General features: G+C 42.6%; 1 protein-coding gene across 6 annotated transcripts in view; it reads left to right on the top strand.

Annotated features, from left to right (window-relative positions):
- Positions 1-14,495, top strand: part of Cc2d2a (coiled-coil and C2 domain containing 2A) — a 108,831-nt gene that overhangs the window by 46,376 nt on the left and 47,960 nt on the right. For all 6 annotated transcript variants that reach the window (XR_007110521.1, XM_047566709.1, XM_047566708.1 and 3 more), the window contains 4 exons: positions 5,215-5,424; positions 6,325-6,431; positions 10,618-10,758; positions 13,735-13,891. Coding sequence is in view for 5 of the 6 variants with exons in the window: in XM_047566709.1 (XP_047422665.1) it covers positions 5,215-5,424; positions 6,325-6,431; positions 10,618-10,758; positions 13,735-13,891 (615 nt within the window). In the remaining variant the exon portion in view is untranslated. The remainder of the gene's footprint in view (positions 1-5,214; positions 5,425-6,324; positions 6,432-10,617; positions 10,759-13,734; positions 13,892-14,495) is intronic.

Below are 14,495 nucleotides of genomic sequence, written 5' to 3'. Positions count from 1 at the left end.
GGATCAGGAGTCAGCGATTCCTTTGGCCCTGGTACACTTATGTCTCAGTGCTCACAGGTCTGCTGCTAACTCCACCCAACAGGATCGACAGAAACTATCCCTCAGTTAAAGTCAAGTCCACTTCTGTTTTGGTTAGGTGCACTAGACCATCAATTTGAATGATGGATGGTATGTCCTGCCAGAAGGTAATTTAGGAGTTTTATTTAGAAGGAAGTTATGGTCGCACATGGGTGGCACACACCTATCATTCCAGTTATCTGGGAAGCTGAGGCAGGGGATCTCAAATTCAAGTCCAGCCTCAGCAATTTCATAAGACCCAAAGTTAAGAGTTCAATCCCCAGTACCTCGGGGGGAAAGAGTGTTCATCCCTGCTATTGTGAACATTTTCTTTAATGACGAAAAACATAGTTTTTAAAAATGAAATACTCTGCTATTCCTAAATTGAGAAGAGACCATTAAACATAGAGAAATTCAAACAGAGGTTAGATATCATAGAGAAAAAAGTTAAATTTCAAATGAGAAAGAATGCAATTATCATATTTTAAGAAGGAACCGATCCAAAAGTAAAAATGACAAATGGAGCCAGGCACAGTGGTGCTTGCCTGTAATCTCGGCAGCTCGGAAGGCTGAGACAGGAGAATCACAAGTTCAAAACCACCCTCAGCAAATTAGCGAGACCTGAAGCAACTCAGTGAGACCCTGTCTCTAAATAAAAAATACGAAAAGGCCTAGGGATGTGGCTCAGTGGTTTAAATACCTTTGTGTTCAATCCACAGTACCAAAATATTACTACTACTACTACTGAATAATAATAATAATAATAATAATGAAGCCAGATGGGACATTGCAGGTAGAACATAATATAAAATGCAGTTTGGATAATTACAACTATGAAATAGGCTGAAAAACAGTCCTCAAAGCCCCTCCCTTCCCGCCTCCCTTCCATCTGTAACCGAACATCTGTGGTGCTCTCAGCGGCACTCAGCTGGGGATCGCGTGGCCTCAGGGAGACTCTGCCACGTGGGAGACAGAGATGGAATCAGATGTCAAAGGTGCCACCACTTGTCGGCTCCTTCTTCGGGAACATGTCAGGATTCCAGCCTCCTCCACAGCTGCCCTTGATAAAATTAGCCCTTTCCGCTCCGCTCTTCTTCCCAACTTTTCGCCCAAGCAGGAGTCACCCACTGTGTCCTAAGCACTATGTTAGTCAGGGCTCTGTAGGTTACAAATGACAGAAACCCAGTGCAAACTAGCTTAGGCAAAGAAGGAACTTGGTGGCCTAGAAAACCAAGGAAGTATCTGGGGATAAACCACAAGATTGAAGGAGGAGCTTTAGGAACAAGGACCTCAGACTGGGACCAGGGTTTTCTTCTTCTTTTCTTTTCTTCTTCTTTTCTTTTCCTTTTCCTTTTTCTTTTTCTTTTTCTTTTTCTTTTCTTTTCTTTTCCTTTCTTTCCTCCTCCTCCTCCTCCTCCTCCTTCTTCTTCTTCTTCTTCTTCCTCCTCCTCCTCCTCCTCCTTTTTCCTCCTTCTCCTTCTTCTTCCTCCTTCTTCTTCCTCCTTCTCCTCCTCCTCCTCTCCCTTCTCCTCCTCCTCCTCTTCCTCCCCCCTCCCCTCCTTCTTCTCCTTCTTCTTCTTCTCCTCCTTCTTCTCCTCCCCCCTCCTCCTTCTTCTCCTCCTTCTCCTCCTCCTTCTCCTTTTCTTCTTCCTCTTCTTTTTCTTCTTCTTCTTCTTTTTTTTTCTTCTCTTCTTCTCTTCTTCTCCTCCTCCTCCTCTTCTTCTTCTTCTCCTCATCCTCCTCTTCTTCTCCTCCTCCTCCTCTTCTCCTTCTCTTCTGCTCCTTCTCCTCCCCTCCCCCTTCCTTTTCCTCCTCCTGTTCCTCCTCCTCCTCCTCTTTTTCTCTTTCCTCTGGTTCTCCTTGAATGTTGGTGGGCCTCATTCTCTCCTAGCATAAGCAGGCTACTCCTCTACAACCCTAGATGGCCTTGCTTAATGACTCCAGATGAAAAGGATCATATTTTTCCCACATTTCATTTTCAATACCAAGGACAGTTGTAAGTGGATTGTGTACCCAACCAACATAAAGGTCAAAGAGACATGGTGTGTCCCTAGGAGAAAGAAATGAGAAAGTTCCCCAGGGAGACCCAGAATAGTTTCAGAATCTACTATGGGATACAGACTAAACTTAGATTTCATTGCTACTATTTTCCTAGGATAAGTATAGGAACCCATTTTAATACCACCGATGATGATTATTTTTCTGTTTAAATTCTTTTATCCATTGATATGCATCTTGGAACATTCTGAGAATATCAACAGATAACCTATACACATTACCTCATAGTTTTGGTTTTCAGTTTTCAATTGAAGACTGAAGAATGAAGTCAGTTTTACAATGACATACACTCTATAAATACCATCTGTCCTTGGGAGAGGTAGTTGCTACTGTTTTCAGGATAGTTCTAAGTATATAAGAGAAGAAAGCAGACACAACAACAGGAACTGGGAGTCTTTCTCCCTAACAGGGATAGTGTTGGGGTGTTTAGATCAGTTTAGCTCCATGGCTACTGGGAGTCCTGGAAGCCTATTACATTTAATTGAGCTGAGCTTAAGGCCAAGAACATCAGCAGTGATTGGAATATGAGTTAATGCAGATTTGAGGAAGGAGATTCAAGGTACAGGTGACGCTGGTAGCATTCCAATTAAATAGAAGCCGTCTACCAATGCTGCTTACTCATATCAAGAAGAGTGCAAGAAGAAACCTGAGAGCCAAACCCTAGTTGATCTCACAACTCTGCAACTCCAGGGAAGGAGGAAGGGCTAGGCTAGAACCAGCAGGCGCAGAGCCACCTGAGAAGAATTTTCCATCCCATCTGCAAACTGACAAATTGACGTGCAGTTGTACATCTCTTTGTGAGGTCGCAATTCTCAATTAATCCAGGTCATCTGGGTGGTCATCAGACATGTAGTGGCCACAGGCAGGTTATAAACTTCTGACACCAACACAGGTTATAATTGAATACTTGTACCTGAATGAAAGAGAGAAGAAAGGGGCCTCCATTGGTGTTGTCTCAAGTGCTCTGACGACCAGAGCTCACCTCTGAAAGGCCACCCGGGCTGACCTACGATGTGAAAGAGCGGTGGAGATGCCTGAGGGACAGTGTCGCTACGGTCTTCAGGACAGTCCTCCATGTGTAGCAAAGGAGGACATGTGCCACAAAGAGACAAGGAACTAGGTCTTTCTCTCCAACAGGAAGAGAGCTGGAGTCTTTTGAGCAGTCCAGTCCGATGGCACCAGGGGTCCTGGAAGCTCTTCCTCCTTGGATGGGCTGAGCTGAAGGCAGAGACCACCAGCAACTCTTGGAATGTGGGCTTAGGCCAATTTGGGAAGCAGATTTGGGAAATAGAGTATATTCTGGAAGGTGCAAAGATAATCCATTCCTGATCAAGCCTATAATGTTTGTGAACACATCAGTTTTTTACAAGGACACTTTTTAAAATAGTTATAAAAATGTCTCATCAATAAACATCAGAGTCAATGTTATTTTATAGAAGAAAATGATTTTTCATTAATATAAATGTAGGGCACACTGTATCAGAATCCTAAAGAAATCATAAATCCTAAATATATATTAATAGCCTACAAATCTAGAAACAAGTTTGAAATTCAAATGTTCTTTCCTGTCATTACCAGCACAAAACAGGCAGCAACACAACATAGTCCCAAGTAGACTGGAAAACAGACTCATATGGATCCACTTTACCATAAATACAGATATTGGCAACCATTTTGAGAACTAGTAGTAACTGAAAATCAGATGACACTATAAAACAAATGGGCATACATTTCTACAGTATTGCACATAATGTACACACATGGGTCTCCCCTTTTCTGTTCTGCTGATAGGAAATAATATCTTATAATTGTCGGACTCAAATGCAGGAATCCCTTCTGGGTTCCCACGCCTCTTCTGCACATCTGTTCAAATACCAGGGCTTTCTTCCCTTCTAAACTAACTGCTATTTGAAAAGGAAACCCCAACTACCTTGCAAGCACCCATTAATCTTGAATTAATAAAATCATATCTGGGAGGGGCTTCATGTGAGGCCTAGTGATCCACAATATGCTACTTGAATCCTTTTCCTCAGCATCCCATTTCTGTACATGAAGATATAGAGGCCGGAAAACATATTGCATGAGGTCCCAGAGCACGACATGATAACATCCAGAATGATTAAATGAAGAGATGATAGACCCTCTTACCCACAGTCTAAAGGACTGAAGCGTCAGTTCCAACTAGAGATTTACAATTTCTATTTAACTTTACAACTTGTAAATAAAGCATTTACCCACATAATCTTCTATTATTGTTTTTCAGACAACACAAATAGCTTCCGAAACTCATGTCTGCAAAAGAGAAGAATTGAGTGATTTGTCTCAAACCACCACATCCCGACTATAGGCAGTGTCTGTAGCCAGGAGAAAAAATAAACACAAAAAATCAAAGAGGTCTCCATTCCACCTTTAAGTTCCCTGCCTCAACCACCAGCAGTGATTGATGTAGGGCATTTTAAGATTTTATGGAAGGAAAACAAAGATTTACCTGTTGCATTATACACCAAATAATCCAAGAAAATCTCACTGGGAATTGCCATTCCTGTTTTTGGCACCCTGGGCTTGCCAGTTCCCTACCTCTATTCCTCTATTATTTTAAATACTGACTCGTCCCTCCCCAGGAAAAATGGGTGCCAGCATGAACTGCTTGAGAAAGTGTTAGTTTCTTGCTGCTGTCTTACAAAACAAAAACTTCTCCACATGTTTTAGAATTTTAGTTACGTGGGAGTATATCTATGATCCAAATAATGATCAGTTTGGACTAGAATCTATGTTTCTCACATTAAAAGAATTTCAAGGTCACTAGCTACAAAATCTCAGAATTCAAGTAACAGGATTAGAGTTGACTGGAGAATAATGAAGTCTGAAAGACGTAGGAAAGCAAGAAGGAAGTGATTTCTTTTCTCAGTCCGGGTTTTCTGTTTTCCTTTTCAAGTACTCCAAAAGGAGTAGGACGCTAAATAGGCCACAAGCACTTTCCCCCTGACTGGACAGGGCAGGAGGAACTTTGCACCCGACTGCTTCCATTGGAAGATGAGAACAGCACTACCCAGTATGAGCTTTAACCGTGTCCCACCCACTCCCTGTTCTCTCTGGCAGGCGGTGAAATATGTGCACAGCAGTAAGCACATGATTGGATCTGGAGACCCTCCTGGAAGTTTCCAACTGGACATCGACATCTCAGGGTTAATCTTCACTCATCACCCCTGTTTTAGCCGAGAGCATGTTTTGGCAGCCAAGCTGGCCCAGTTATATGACCAGTATCTTGCAAGACAGCAGAGAAACAAGGCAAAATTTCTTACGGATAAGGTACATTTGATCTCCTTGCTTATTGTTGATGGGCCAGTTTTTTCTGATGGGCCCAAATGATTAAACAACAACAAAAACAACAAAACCTTTCTCTGTCTGGGACATTTGACACATTGCTCTGCCTAGAGGCAAAAGGATGGGTATAGATGTTGTATTTTTAGCAAGTACAGACTCACTGGTACACACTCACTTTCAAATGGTATGGCAAGAATGATATCAGGTGGAAGCCATGCGGCTATCACTTGCCAAAATTATCTCTGTTTCTGAGACCACTGTGACTCAAAAATCTGTCTTTAGAGACATTCTCATTTTTATAGGTGGTTGACATAGTATTGCACCTAAACAAGCCAGCTGCTTCAACTGATGCTCAATGGAATGGCCACCCTTGGCCATTTATTTCCAATGTAACACTATCACATGGGAATTTTATGGGTAATTTTGACTACAGGCAATTTTAGTCTCATGCTCTGATTTTAAATTTTACTGCCCAAATAAGAGATTAATCTATAATACCTCCTGTAATGGGTCTATAATTTTATGATTTCTTCATATCACAAGAACATCATTGTGTGTCCAGGATGCAGAAAGATCCACTGTCAGCTTTGAAAGTAAACTGGTTTCTCAGACACTCACATAAAAGTAGTATTTCTCAAGAGCAGCTTATTTATTTGAGCCATAGAACAAGAATGAACAAACACTATTTCTTATTCTTGCAGATTTTTACGAACAGATGGAATAGTTCTCTGTGAGAGTTCATTTTGGTGAAAGTCTGGAGACAGCTGGGTACTTGAACATCTGTTCACCAATGCTCACACTACTTTGTCCAGGAGAGCTGGGTGGGTCCAGTCACACCGTGTGCAATAGGAATAGTTTCTAATGCAAAACCTGTATCTTTTTAAGCTCCAAGCTCTAAGAAATGCTGTTCAGACCAGTCTTAATCCAGAAACACCTCAGCAGTCTCTTGATACAAACCAAAAAACCATCAATGAATATAAGTCTGAAATTCGGTGAGTAAAGTTTATAATTGCAATTATTGCTTTTTTTTTCCTGTTAGATATGTACTTGTTTAATGTTTATTTTTCTGAATAGTTTTCCTCAATGTACTGAATACATATAAAATTTTGCCAAATGAAATAATGAGATGCATCCATCAAAGTAACACAAAATTGGAAGTCCAATAATAAGAAGGAAGATGTGGAGAAATGGTAACTCATTCTCTGCAAAGATAAGCAAAAATTCCTACAACCACCACTTTGGTGAGTAGTGCAAACATAGATTAGTAAAAAGTTTTGGAAGTGCCCCTCATGAGGACCCAGCAGGTCTACTTCAGATGTGTGCATCTAAGGAGTCACATGTGCACATGCACATGGTGACATCTGCAAAGATGTAGAGTGTCACTTATAAAAATAAGAAACTGGAAATAAGCCAATTCTGCAGGAACACACCTTGGTCTATAGTGCATGTCTATACCACAGTTAAGATAACTGAATTAGATCTGCACATACCCATGTAGATAAATTGGAAAACAATGTTGAATGGAAAAAATCAGGTATCCAAGGATGCTCACAGTATGCCGTGGTTCACAAAGCCTAAGGAACACCTGACACTGTACCCATTTCTTGCAGGCAACCCGTGAGTACGGTACATCCAGAAAAGACACATGCTAGTTTCCTCCTCCAGGGAGGGAAGGATGGGAATGGAGTAAAGAGGGTCTTTAAATGCAGTTATAGTATTTCATCTAAAAAAAATCTTGAGTCAAGGAGACAATGTGTCAATAGGTGTCATAGTATTTATTATCTGTGCTTTTCTGTTTCTTCAAATTATTCATAATTTTAAAATTCAAAAAGTAAAACCCTAATCATTGCCCAACATTAAAGGCATGTAGGATGTAAAATGCTAACATCATCTAAAGTCCCTTTTCCTGGGCAAAATCCTGGTTACCAGTTTTCTGCCAACCAGTTCTCTGTATGATGTTATGTATATGTGTTTTACTTTTAAAGGAGTATTGCATTTTATAGCTTGCTTTCTATGTATGATGCATCTTAGAACTTTCTGTCTTACAATATGTCTAAGTCTCCACCATTCAGGGATGAGCGGATGTAGATTGTTATAGTTTATGCAATCTCCAATTGACAGGCATTTGCATTATTCCTATTTCTTTTTATTTAAATTAAACTATAATTAAAATTCCTTAGTCTGTGTATTTTCATGTATTTCCACATAACAAATTCTTAACATAGGAAATAATAAATCAAGGATTTCAGTGTTATCTTCTGCTTTTTGCGATCCAGTCATGAGCTGGAAATTCTTCCAGCAAAGCAGAAATTAATTTGGTTTGTTACTATAATTGGAGAACATGAAGAGTGTGTTTAAAAATGAAATTTTTTTTTGCTTTTGCAGTGCTAGCAATGGAAGCCCCCAGGGTTTCACATGTTAGGTAAATGCTCTACCACTGAGCTACAGTCCCTGTCTGAAAAATGAAAATTATTTTTTTTATGTTAAAAGGAAAACATTGCAGCCTCAACATGAGAATAATGTTTGGTTTAGCACAAATTGGGTAAGAAAAGTGACATCAAGTTTTTCTGAAAGCAATTATTATGGATGTAAAATTATATTTACTTATTGCTATTTTAAAACAAAACAGATCTGTGTTAGGCAATGCCTGGTGGACTCACTGATTGAAAACCCTTTGCTATGGTTCTGCCACCCCTGGAGATGAAAACCTGAGGGCTAGCATTTATGACCCAGTGAGAGAGGGGATTTCAGTCCTTTACTGATTTTTCATTTGATGATAGAACAAATTCTAGGCAGGTGGTCTGTCCCTGGATGTCTGTGTTATTGGGCCCATTTCCTTCAACCCCTGCCATCTGGAGATTAGGAATCCCCAGACCTCCCCCAAGCACTGGCTGCGCCCTCTGTTGGTCCAGTTAACCTGGGCCAGCCCCTCTTTAGCTTTGTATCTTATTTTTCATGGCAGCCTCATGCCCGTGGTTCTTGTCCTCCAAACTGGAACCAGGATATTCAAGGAAGGATGCTCTCATACTACAGGGAAACGTTTCTCCACTGAGACTTCACCCAAGATGTGCACACGCTTGAATAAATAAAAATTCTATGACCCCAGGTGCCTGTCCAGCTACCACTGTGTATCAGTACTTCCCTGCACCGCCAAACTTCCAAAGCATTTCCGACGGCGCCGTCTGCCGCCCCGCCCAGGCCCAGCCCCGCCCCTCCCACTCCTGTGCTGTAGGGCCCCTGGGCACTGGCGCCACCCAGCACGTTGCCTGTTAAGGCCTTCTCTTCCCTCTCCTGATGTCCTTGTCCCTCTGCAACCAGCTGCCTCCTGTCCATTCTAGCCTGATCTTCCTCCTCTGCCCAGATCAGAGTTCCTCAGATGTGTTTGTTTTCCTTTTAACCTTTTTAAAATCTGCATTCTCTCATGGATGAATCCACTTTAGGTCAAGCCAAAAATATGGGACATCTCATGGTGGTGGTTTCCAAAATCATGTAGATGCCAGTGTCTCCCAAGCCCTTGTCTGAGCCGGGCATCCTTCCACACTGCACACCATCTGCATCGGGTTGCAGAAAATCGACCCCTGCCTCCCTGCTCAAGCTGTCTTCTCTTCTTTCTTCATAGCACTGGCCACAATTTTTAATTAAATATTTTCTGGAAATTCTTTGCTCCTTTAGCTCAAGTGTCGAATCTTTCTAAGCATTCTTTTAATGTTTCTGGGAAACGATTTTGATAGGAACTTTAAAAGGAGGTAGAAAAAATATTTTTAAATTTATCAGAAAGCCTGAGGGATCCTGGAACTGGTAAAGTAAGTTTATGGTGCAATTTTTTTAAAAAAATAAGGCAAAGGAGGTAGCAGCTAAAGGCCAAAGAGAGGAACAGGTGACCTGATAATGACAAATAACATTTGTGCACCACTTACCGGGGTCAGGCTGGGTTCTGTGCAGAGGGTACAGGAACTCTTCTACTCCTCCCGAAGCCCCGGGAGGTGGGCTCTGTTAGGGCACCTGTTTTACGGACAGGCATGGAGGTGAAGCCGCTTGTTCAAGGTCAGCCAGTAAGGGACAAAGCCAGCACTCGGGCCTGGGTGGTCTCCTTCAACAACTGCACCCTTCACCTCCGTGCCCAACACTCCTCAAGCAGAATCTATCTTCCACTCTGTCACTGTGCACTTCAGAGAGTCCTGATCTTGGCTACCCAACACCAGCTGGCTATCATCTTTTGCCACCTTCCTTTTCTGCTGCCTCCAGTTGAACCATTAGACACCCAGGCCTCCTCGCTCCTGTGAGCCATCTCTACAGACTGAGACCTGGGCCTCCAGACTCAGGCCTCCCTCAGGTCAGCAGTGCTCCCTCTGGTCCTTGTGGTGGTCCCTCAGGCAAACCCACATCCTGTTATCATCACTTATGTGTGTGTGTGTGTGCCTCCTGAGCTGAACTATCAACTCCCTGGGGACAGAGACATCTCTAAGACACTTCTGGGTACCCTGAAATGCTACATGGCACTTGTTAAAAAATTAGATACTTCCCTCCTTGATTAACTAACTCAGTAATGGCATAATATGGTACACTTTGGGTCTGGATCTGGCCTATCATTCATAAAGAGGAATTAAAATAGGGTATTAAATACTTCACCTATACTTTAAAATGGAAATAAAGACGAAAGCATTTTCAAATGATGCCTCTTTAGTTCAAGCCAAAACTACGAGTCATTTCATTAGCGCTGAAAATTCTCCAAGATGTGCAATAACATGACTTCATCTGCTCAGCGGGGAACCCGTGATCTCTTATGACAGAAAGCCTTTAGTGTTTTGCTGTTGACTGCAATAGCCACATTCTTTGCAGTGTTTACAAAAATTTAGTCCTGAAGAACTGCCTTTATTGCTGGGTTCCTTATTTTTATAACCACAAAGGAGGTTGTTAGTTTAAATGTGCATAGTTGTAATAAAAAAATTTTAAAGGTAATTTAGTTTAATTGAAGTCAGATTCACCTAGAGAGAACAAAATCAAATAAACCTCTGAAACATAGATCAGCAACCTATTGCCTTCAAATTCACATTGGTGTTTGGATTTCTAGTACTGTCTAAAAATTCTGTAGTTTCCTAGTTGAATATATCATCAATTTTGTTTGCAAATATACCTAAATAACTCTAATAAACATTTACATACAATTATATCTTATAGGCAAACAAGAAAATTGCGTGATGCTGAACAAGAGAAAGACAGAAACCTGCTGAAGACCATCATAAAAGTCTGGAAAGAGATGAAATCCCTCCGAGAGTTCCAGAGGTTTACAAATACACCTTTGAAGCTTGTTTTGAGAAAGTAGGCTTTCTTTTTTATATTATTTTATTGGACTATGTCATACATCAAGAAAAATATGTAAGATAGATACAGTTTAAAAAATGGCAAATGGGTAGCCTTGTAACCAGTCCCCAGGCCAAGAAAGGAAGCAGTGTAGGCACTTGGGCAGCCCTGGCTCCCCTCTCCACCAGCATCCACTCTACCCCGGAAGTAACAACCCTCAGGACTTCTGTGATCCTGTCTCCTCACTTTTATAGTTTTGCAATCAGCATGCACAGCTTAACATTACTGTGTTTGAGCTACAGAAGTGAGAGTGCACTGTGCAGTCTTCAGTACATACATGCTTCTTTTCTTCAGTGTTATCTGATGTTCATCTACAGTGCATAGCAGTAGTTCATTCTCTTTGCTTTTAAAAATTTCATTACATGAACATGGCAAAATTCATCCAGTTTAATGATGACTGGCCTTAGAGTTGGTTCTGCATTTCAATTATTTATAGACACTTTTAGATTGTTCCTCAAGATAAGTGTGCCCAAGAGTTCCAGAAATACACCTGAAAGTAGAAATGGTGAGTCTGAGCAGAAATCATGGATGCTGTTTTTAGATACAAGGTCCCCAACAGAGCATCTACCATTTCTGCTCAGGTTAGTCATTTGCTCAGTTCATTGGCTAATAAAAAATTCAGATATTCTATCCCACAAAAACCCAGATGTCTCCCAGAAGGTCCAGTGTTTTTGCTTCCCAATTCCATCTCCTAGGCTACCCATCCCACACAAAAGCAATAAATAAGTCTATGCCAATTTCTTCTCTCCTTCCCTCTCCTTCTTCCTTTTTCCTTTGTTTCTTCATTCCTTCATCTTCTCCTTCCCTCCCTCCCTTTCTTCATAAGTATGTCTTTAGGAAATTTACCCATAAGTAACTATAGCCAAATTCTTTTAGAGTACCCTGTTTTCACATTCCTGATTTGTCTATCCACCTTATGATAAAGCATGATTTTTCCTGCCAAAAAATAACTGAACTCTCAACTAGTTTATTCATGCCTCTGATTAATAACGAGAAAGGGAACCGTTCTCTATATATCAGAGATGGATCATAATTTGGGGGCCAAGTTTTCCCAAGGTCTATGAACGCAAGGTACCCCTGCATATCTCAAGGGATTCTTTGGTAGTTAACCTAGAGAATTCTAAGAGCTTGTGCCTTGGGGCATGTCCCGACCCGCGGGACATCAACGCAGAACGGCAAACCTAAGAGAGAAGGAATGAAGGGACAAGAGACGCAGGGAGAGGCAGCAAGACAGGAATTCTGATCAAGCTGCAAATTTTTATTGTTCACACAGGGGTATTTATATGCTCAGGGAATGAGGGGTATGACGAGGTGCAGCCTGGTTGGCTGTGTTCTTCTATTGGGCTCCTGATAGGCTGCAAGTTCGCGCCGGCGGGAAGGTGAGGTTCGCAACGGCGGGAAGGTGAAGTCCCGGAAGAGAAGCAGGGACGGCACCATAGGCGCCATACTGTCAGAATTATCAGCCAGGAGGGGGGAGGGGCGCTGCTGCTTATTGTAAAGGTCAGAATGTTCTCAGAATGAGAACTTCTTGGTCCCTGACAGGGGCACGGCTCCCCACTAAGCCACTAGGTCACATGAGCCTAGACATTCATCAGCTCTAGAGGCTTGACTAAGTTTATCTACAATGTATGGAGGAAATTTCAGAGGGTAGAACTCGGAAACCAGACTGCATCAGAACAGTCAGTAAGTGCACCACCTGCAGAGTGCTGGGCGGGATATGAGCACTGTGTGTTTGCCTTGCCTCCCCGGAAGGGCAGGCTGTTGGTAACACAGAAAGGCCTCCAGAGGGACAGCAGTAAGGAAACCTTCACGTTAAGTGATCTAGTGCAACGTGGCCATTGCACCTTTTGTTGGTAGGACATCTCCCAGAACTAATGCTCTACGGAACAGATCGTGGGAAACCTTAGCTTGGGTTTACCTCCTTAGGGAATATCAGCAAAATCATCACAGAAACATTCACATCAAGCCAATGTCAAAACAGTGGTTTCAGGGACTCCCAAGTGACAAAATCAAGCGGTTCCTCAGAGATGTGGAGGGTTAATAACATCACTGCAATGACACTTCTACACTGGCACTGTGTCGGCAGCCCTTGTGGGTCATTAACCCAGAGAGGCATTGCTGCTGAGAGGGCAGACTCCTGCCCTTCCTCTCACCAACTGTGTGTTCTTTGTTCTTTTTTCTTTTTGTATGTATTTTTTAGTTGTAGGTGGACACAATTCCTTTGTTTTTGTGTGGTGCTGAGGATCAAACCCAGGGCCTCGCTTGTGCTAGACAAGTGTTCTACCTCTGAGCCACAACCCCAGGCCCCAACTGTGTGTTCTTGGGCAAATTATATAACTTCTCTGTGCCGCAGTCACCTATTTAGGTGATGACAGTCTTTCTCATAGGGTCATGATAATATGTTGTTTTAGTCAGCTTTTTCGCTCCTGTGACTAAAAGACCTCACCAGAACAATTGTAGAGGAGGAAAAGTTTATTTGAGGGCTCATGGTTTCACAGGTCTTAGTCCATAGAAGGCCAGCTCCTTTCCTGGAGGCTGAACATCATGGTGGGAGAGTGTGGTGGAGGGAAGAAGGGCACATCATGATCAGAAAAGAAAGACAGAAAGACAGTCCACTCGCCAGATACAAATACCCCACACCCCAGTTCCCACCTCTTCCAGCCACACCCTACCACTTCAGCTACCACTCAATTAATCCCTATCAGGGGATTAAATCACTGGGTTAAGACTCTCACAACCCAATCACTTCTCCTCTGAACCTTCTTGCACTGGCTCACACATTTGGGAGACTCCTCACATCCAAACCATAACATATGTACAACACTTTCAGAGGAACAACCCGCCCATAGCAAACCCAGAATAAGCATCTTTTGCAATCATTACTCTCCTGCTTAATTCTAAGAAATAACTAAGGTACTGTAAATTCATTTAAAGGGAAAAGGTTGACCAAAAAGCTGACGAAGAAGCATATGAAGCAGAAATTCAAACTGAAATAAAGGAATTGTTGGAAGAACACACGGAGGAGTACGAAGAGAAGATGGAAGAGTACAGAGCTTCCTACCAGCAGTGGAAAGCTTGGAAGAAAGCCCAAGTTTGTAAACCGGCTTGGTGTGGAGCAGGGCTGGTGGGCGGGATGCAGGAGGGCAGCTCCCGGGACAGCAGGCAGGAAACTGGACTGGCCGACTGGGGGGTCTCCAGCTGGCTCTGCTGTAATTGGTTAATGCTTTTGTATAAAAAAAAAAAAAAAAAAAACACCAAGCTAGCTGACACCAGAGCCAGCTTTGTCCCAAGCTCAGTGGTAGCACTCTTTTACTTGCCTGAACAAACAAGTAACAACATAGTAACAGCTAATGTGTGGAGCAGAGCGCTAGGGATTTACTTGTATTATCCCATGGAATGTAGCGCACCTCTGTTTCCCTCAGAAACTATGCAACTACGCACAGGACCCAGCAAAACTGAATCCAGGGGCGACAAGGAAAAGATCAGGGTGACCTGCAATGCCCGCTGCGCTCCAGCCTTCCTTTGATTGTGATCCCTATCCCTGGCCCGCAGAACCGGTATTCATGAGCACACCAATAGCTACACTCTTAAGCTCATTGGGGCACCAGGCATCCTGTCTCATCGGCAGTGCTGGGAGGAGCTTCCCAGGCTGGTCCCCACTTGGGTGAGAGGACTGAGGCCCAGAGAGGGCAGGT

This window comes from Sciurus carolinensis, chromosome 10, assembly GCF_902686445.1.
Source record: "Sciurus carolinensis chromosome 10, mSciCar1.2, whole genome shotgun sequence".
Classification (NCBI taxonomy): Eukaryota; Metazoa; Chordata; class Mammalia; order Rodentia; family Sciuridae; genus Sciurus; species Sciurus carolinensis.
The sequence above is the reverse complement of the archived record's forward strand: the minus strand, read 5'-3'. Positions and strand labels throughout refer to the sequence as shown.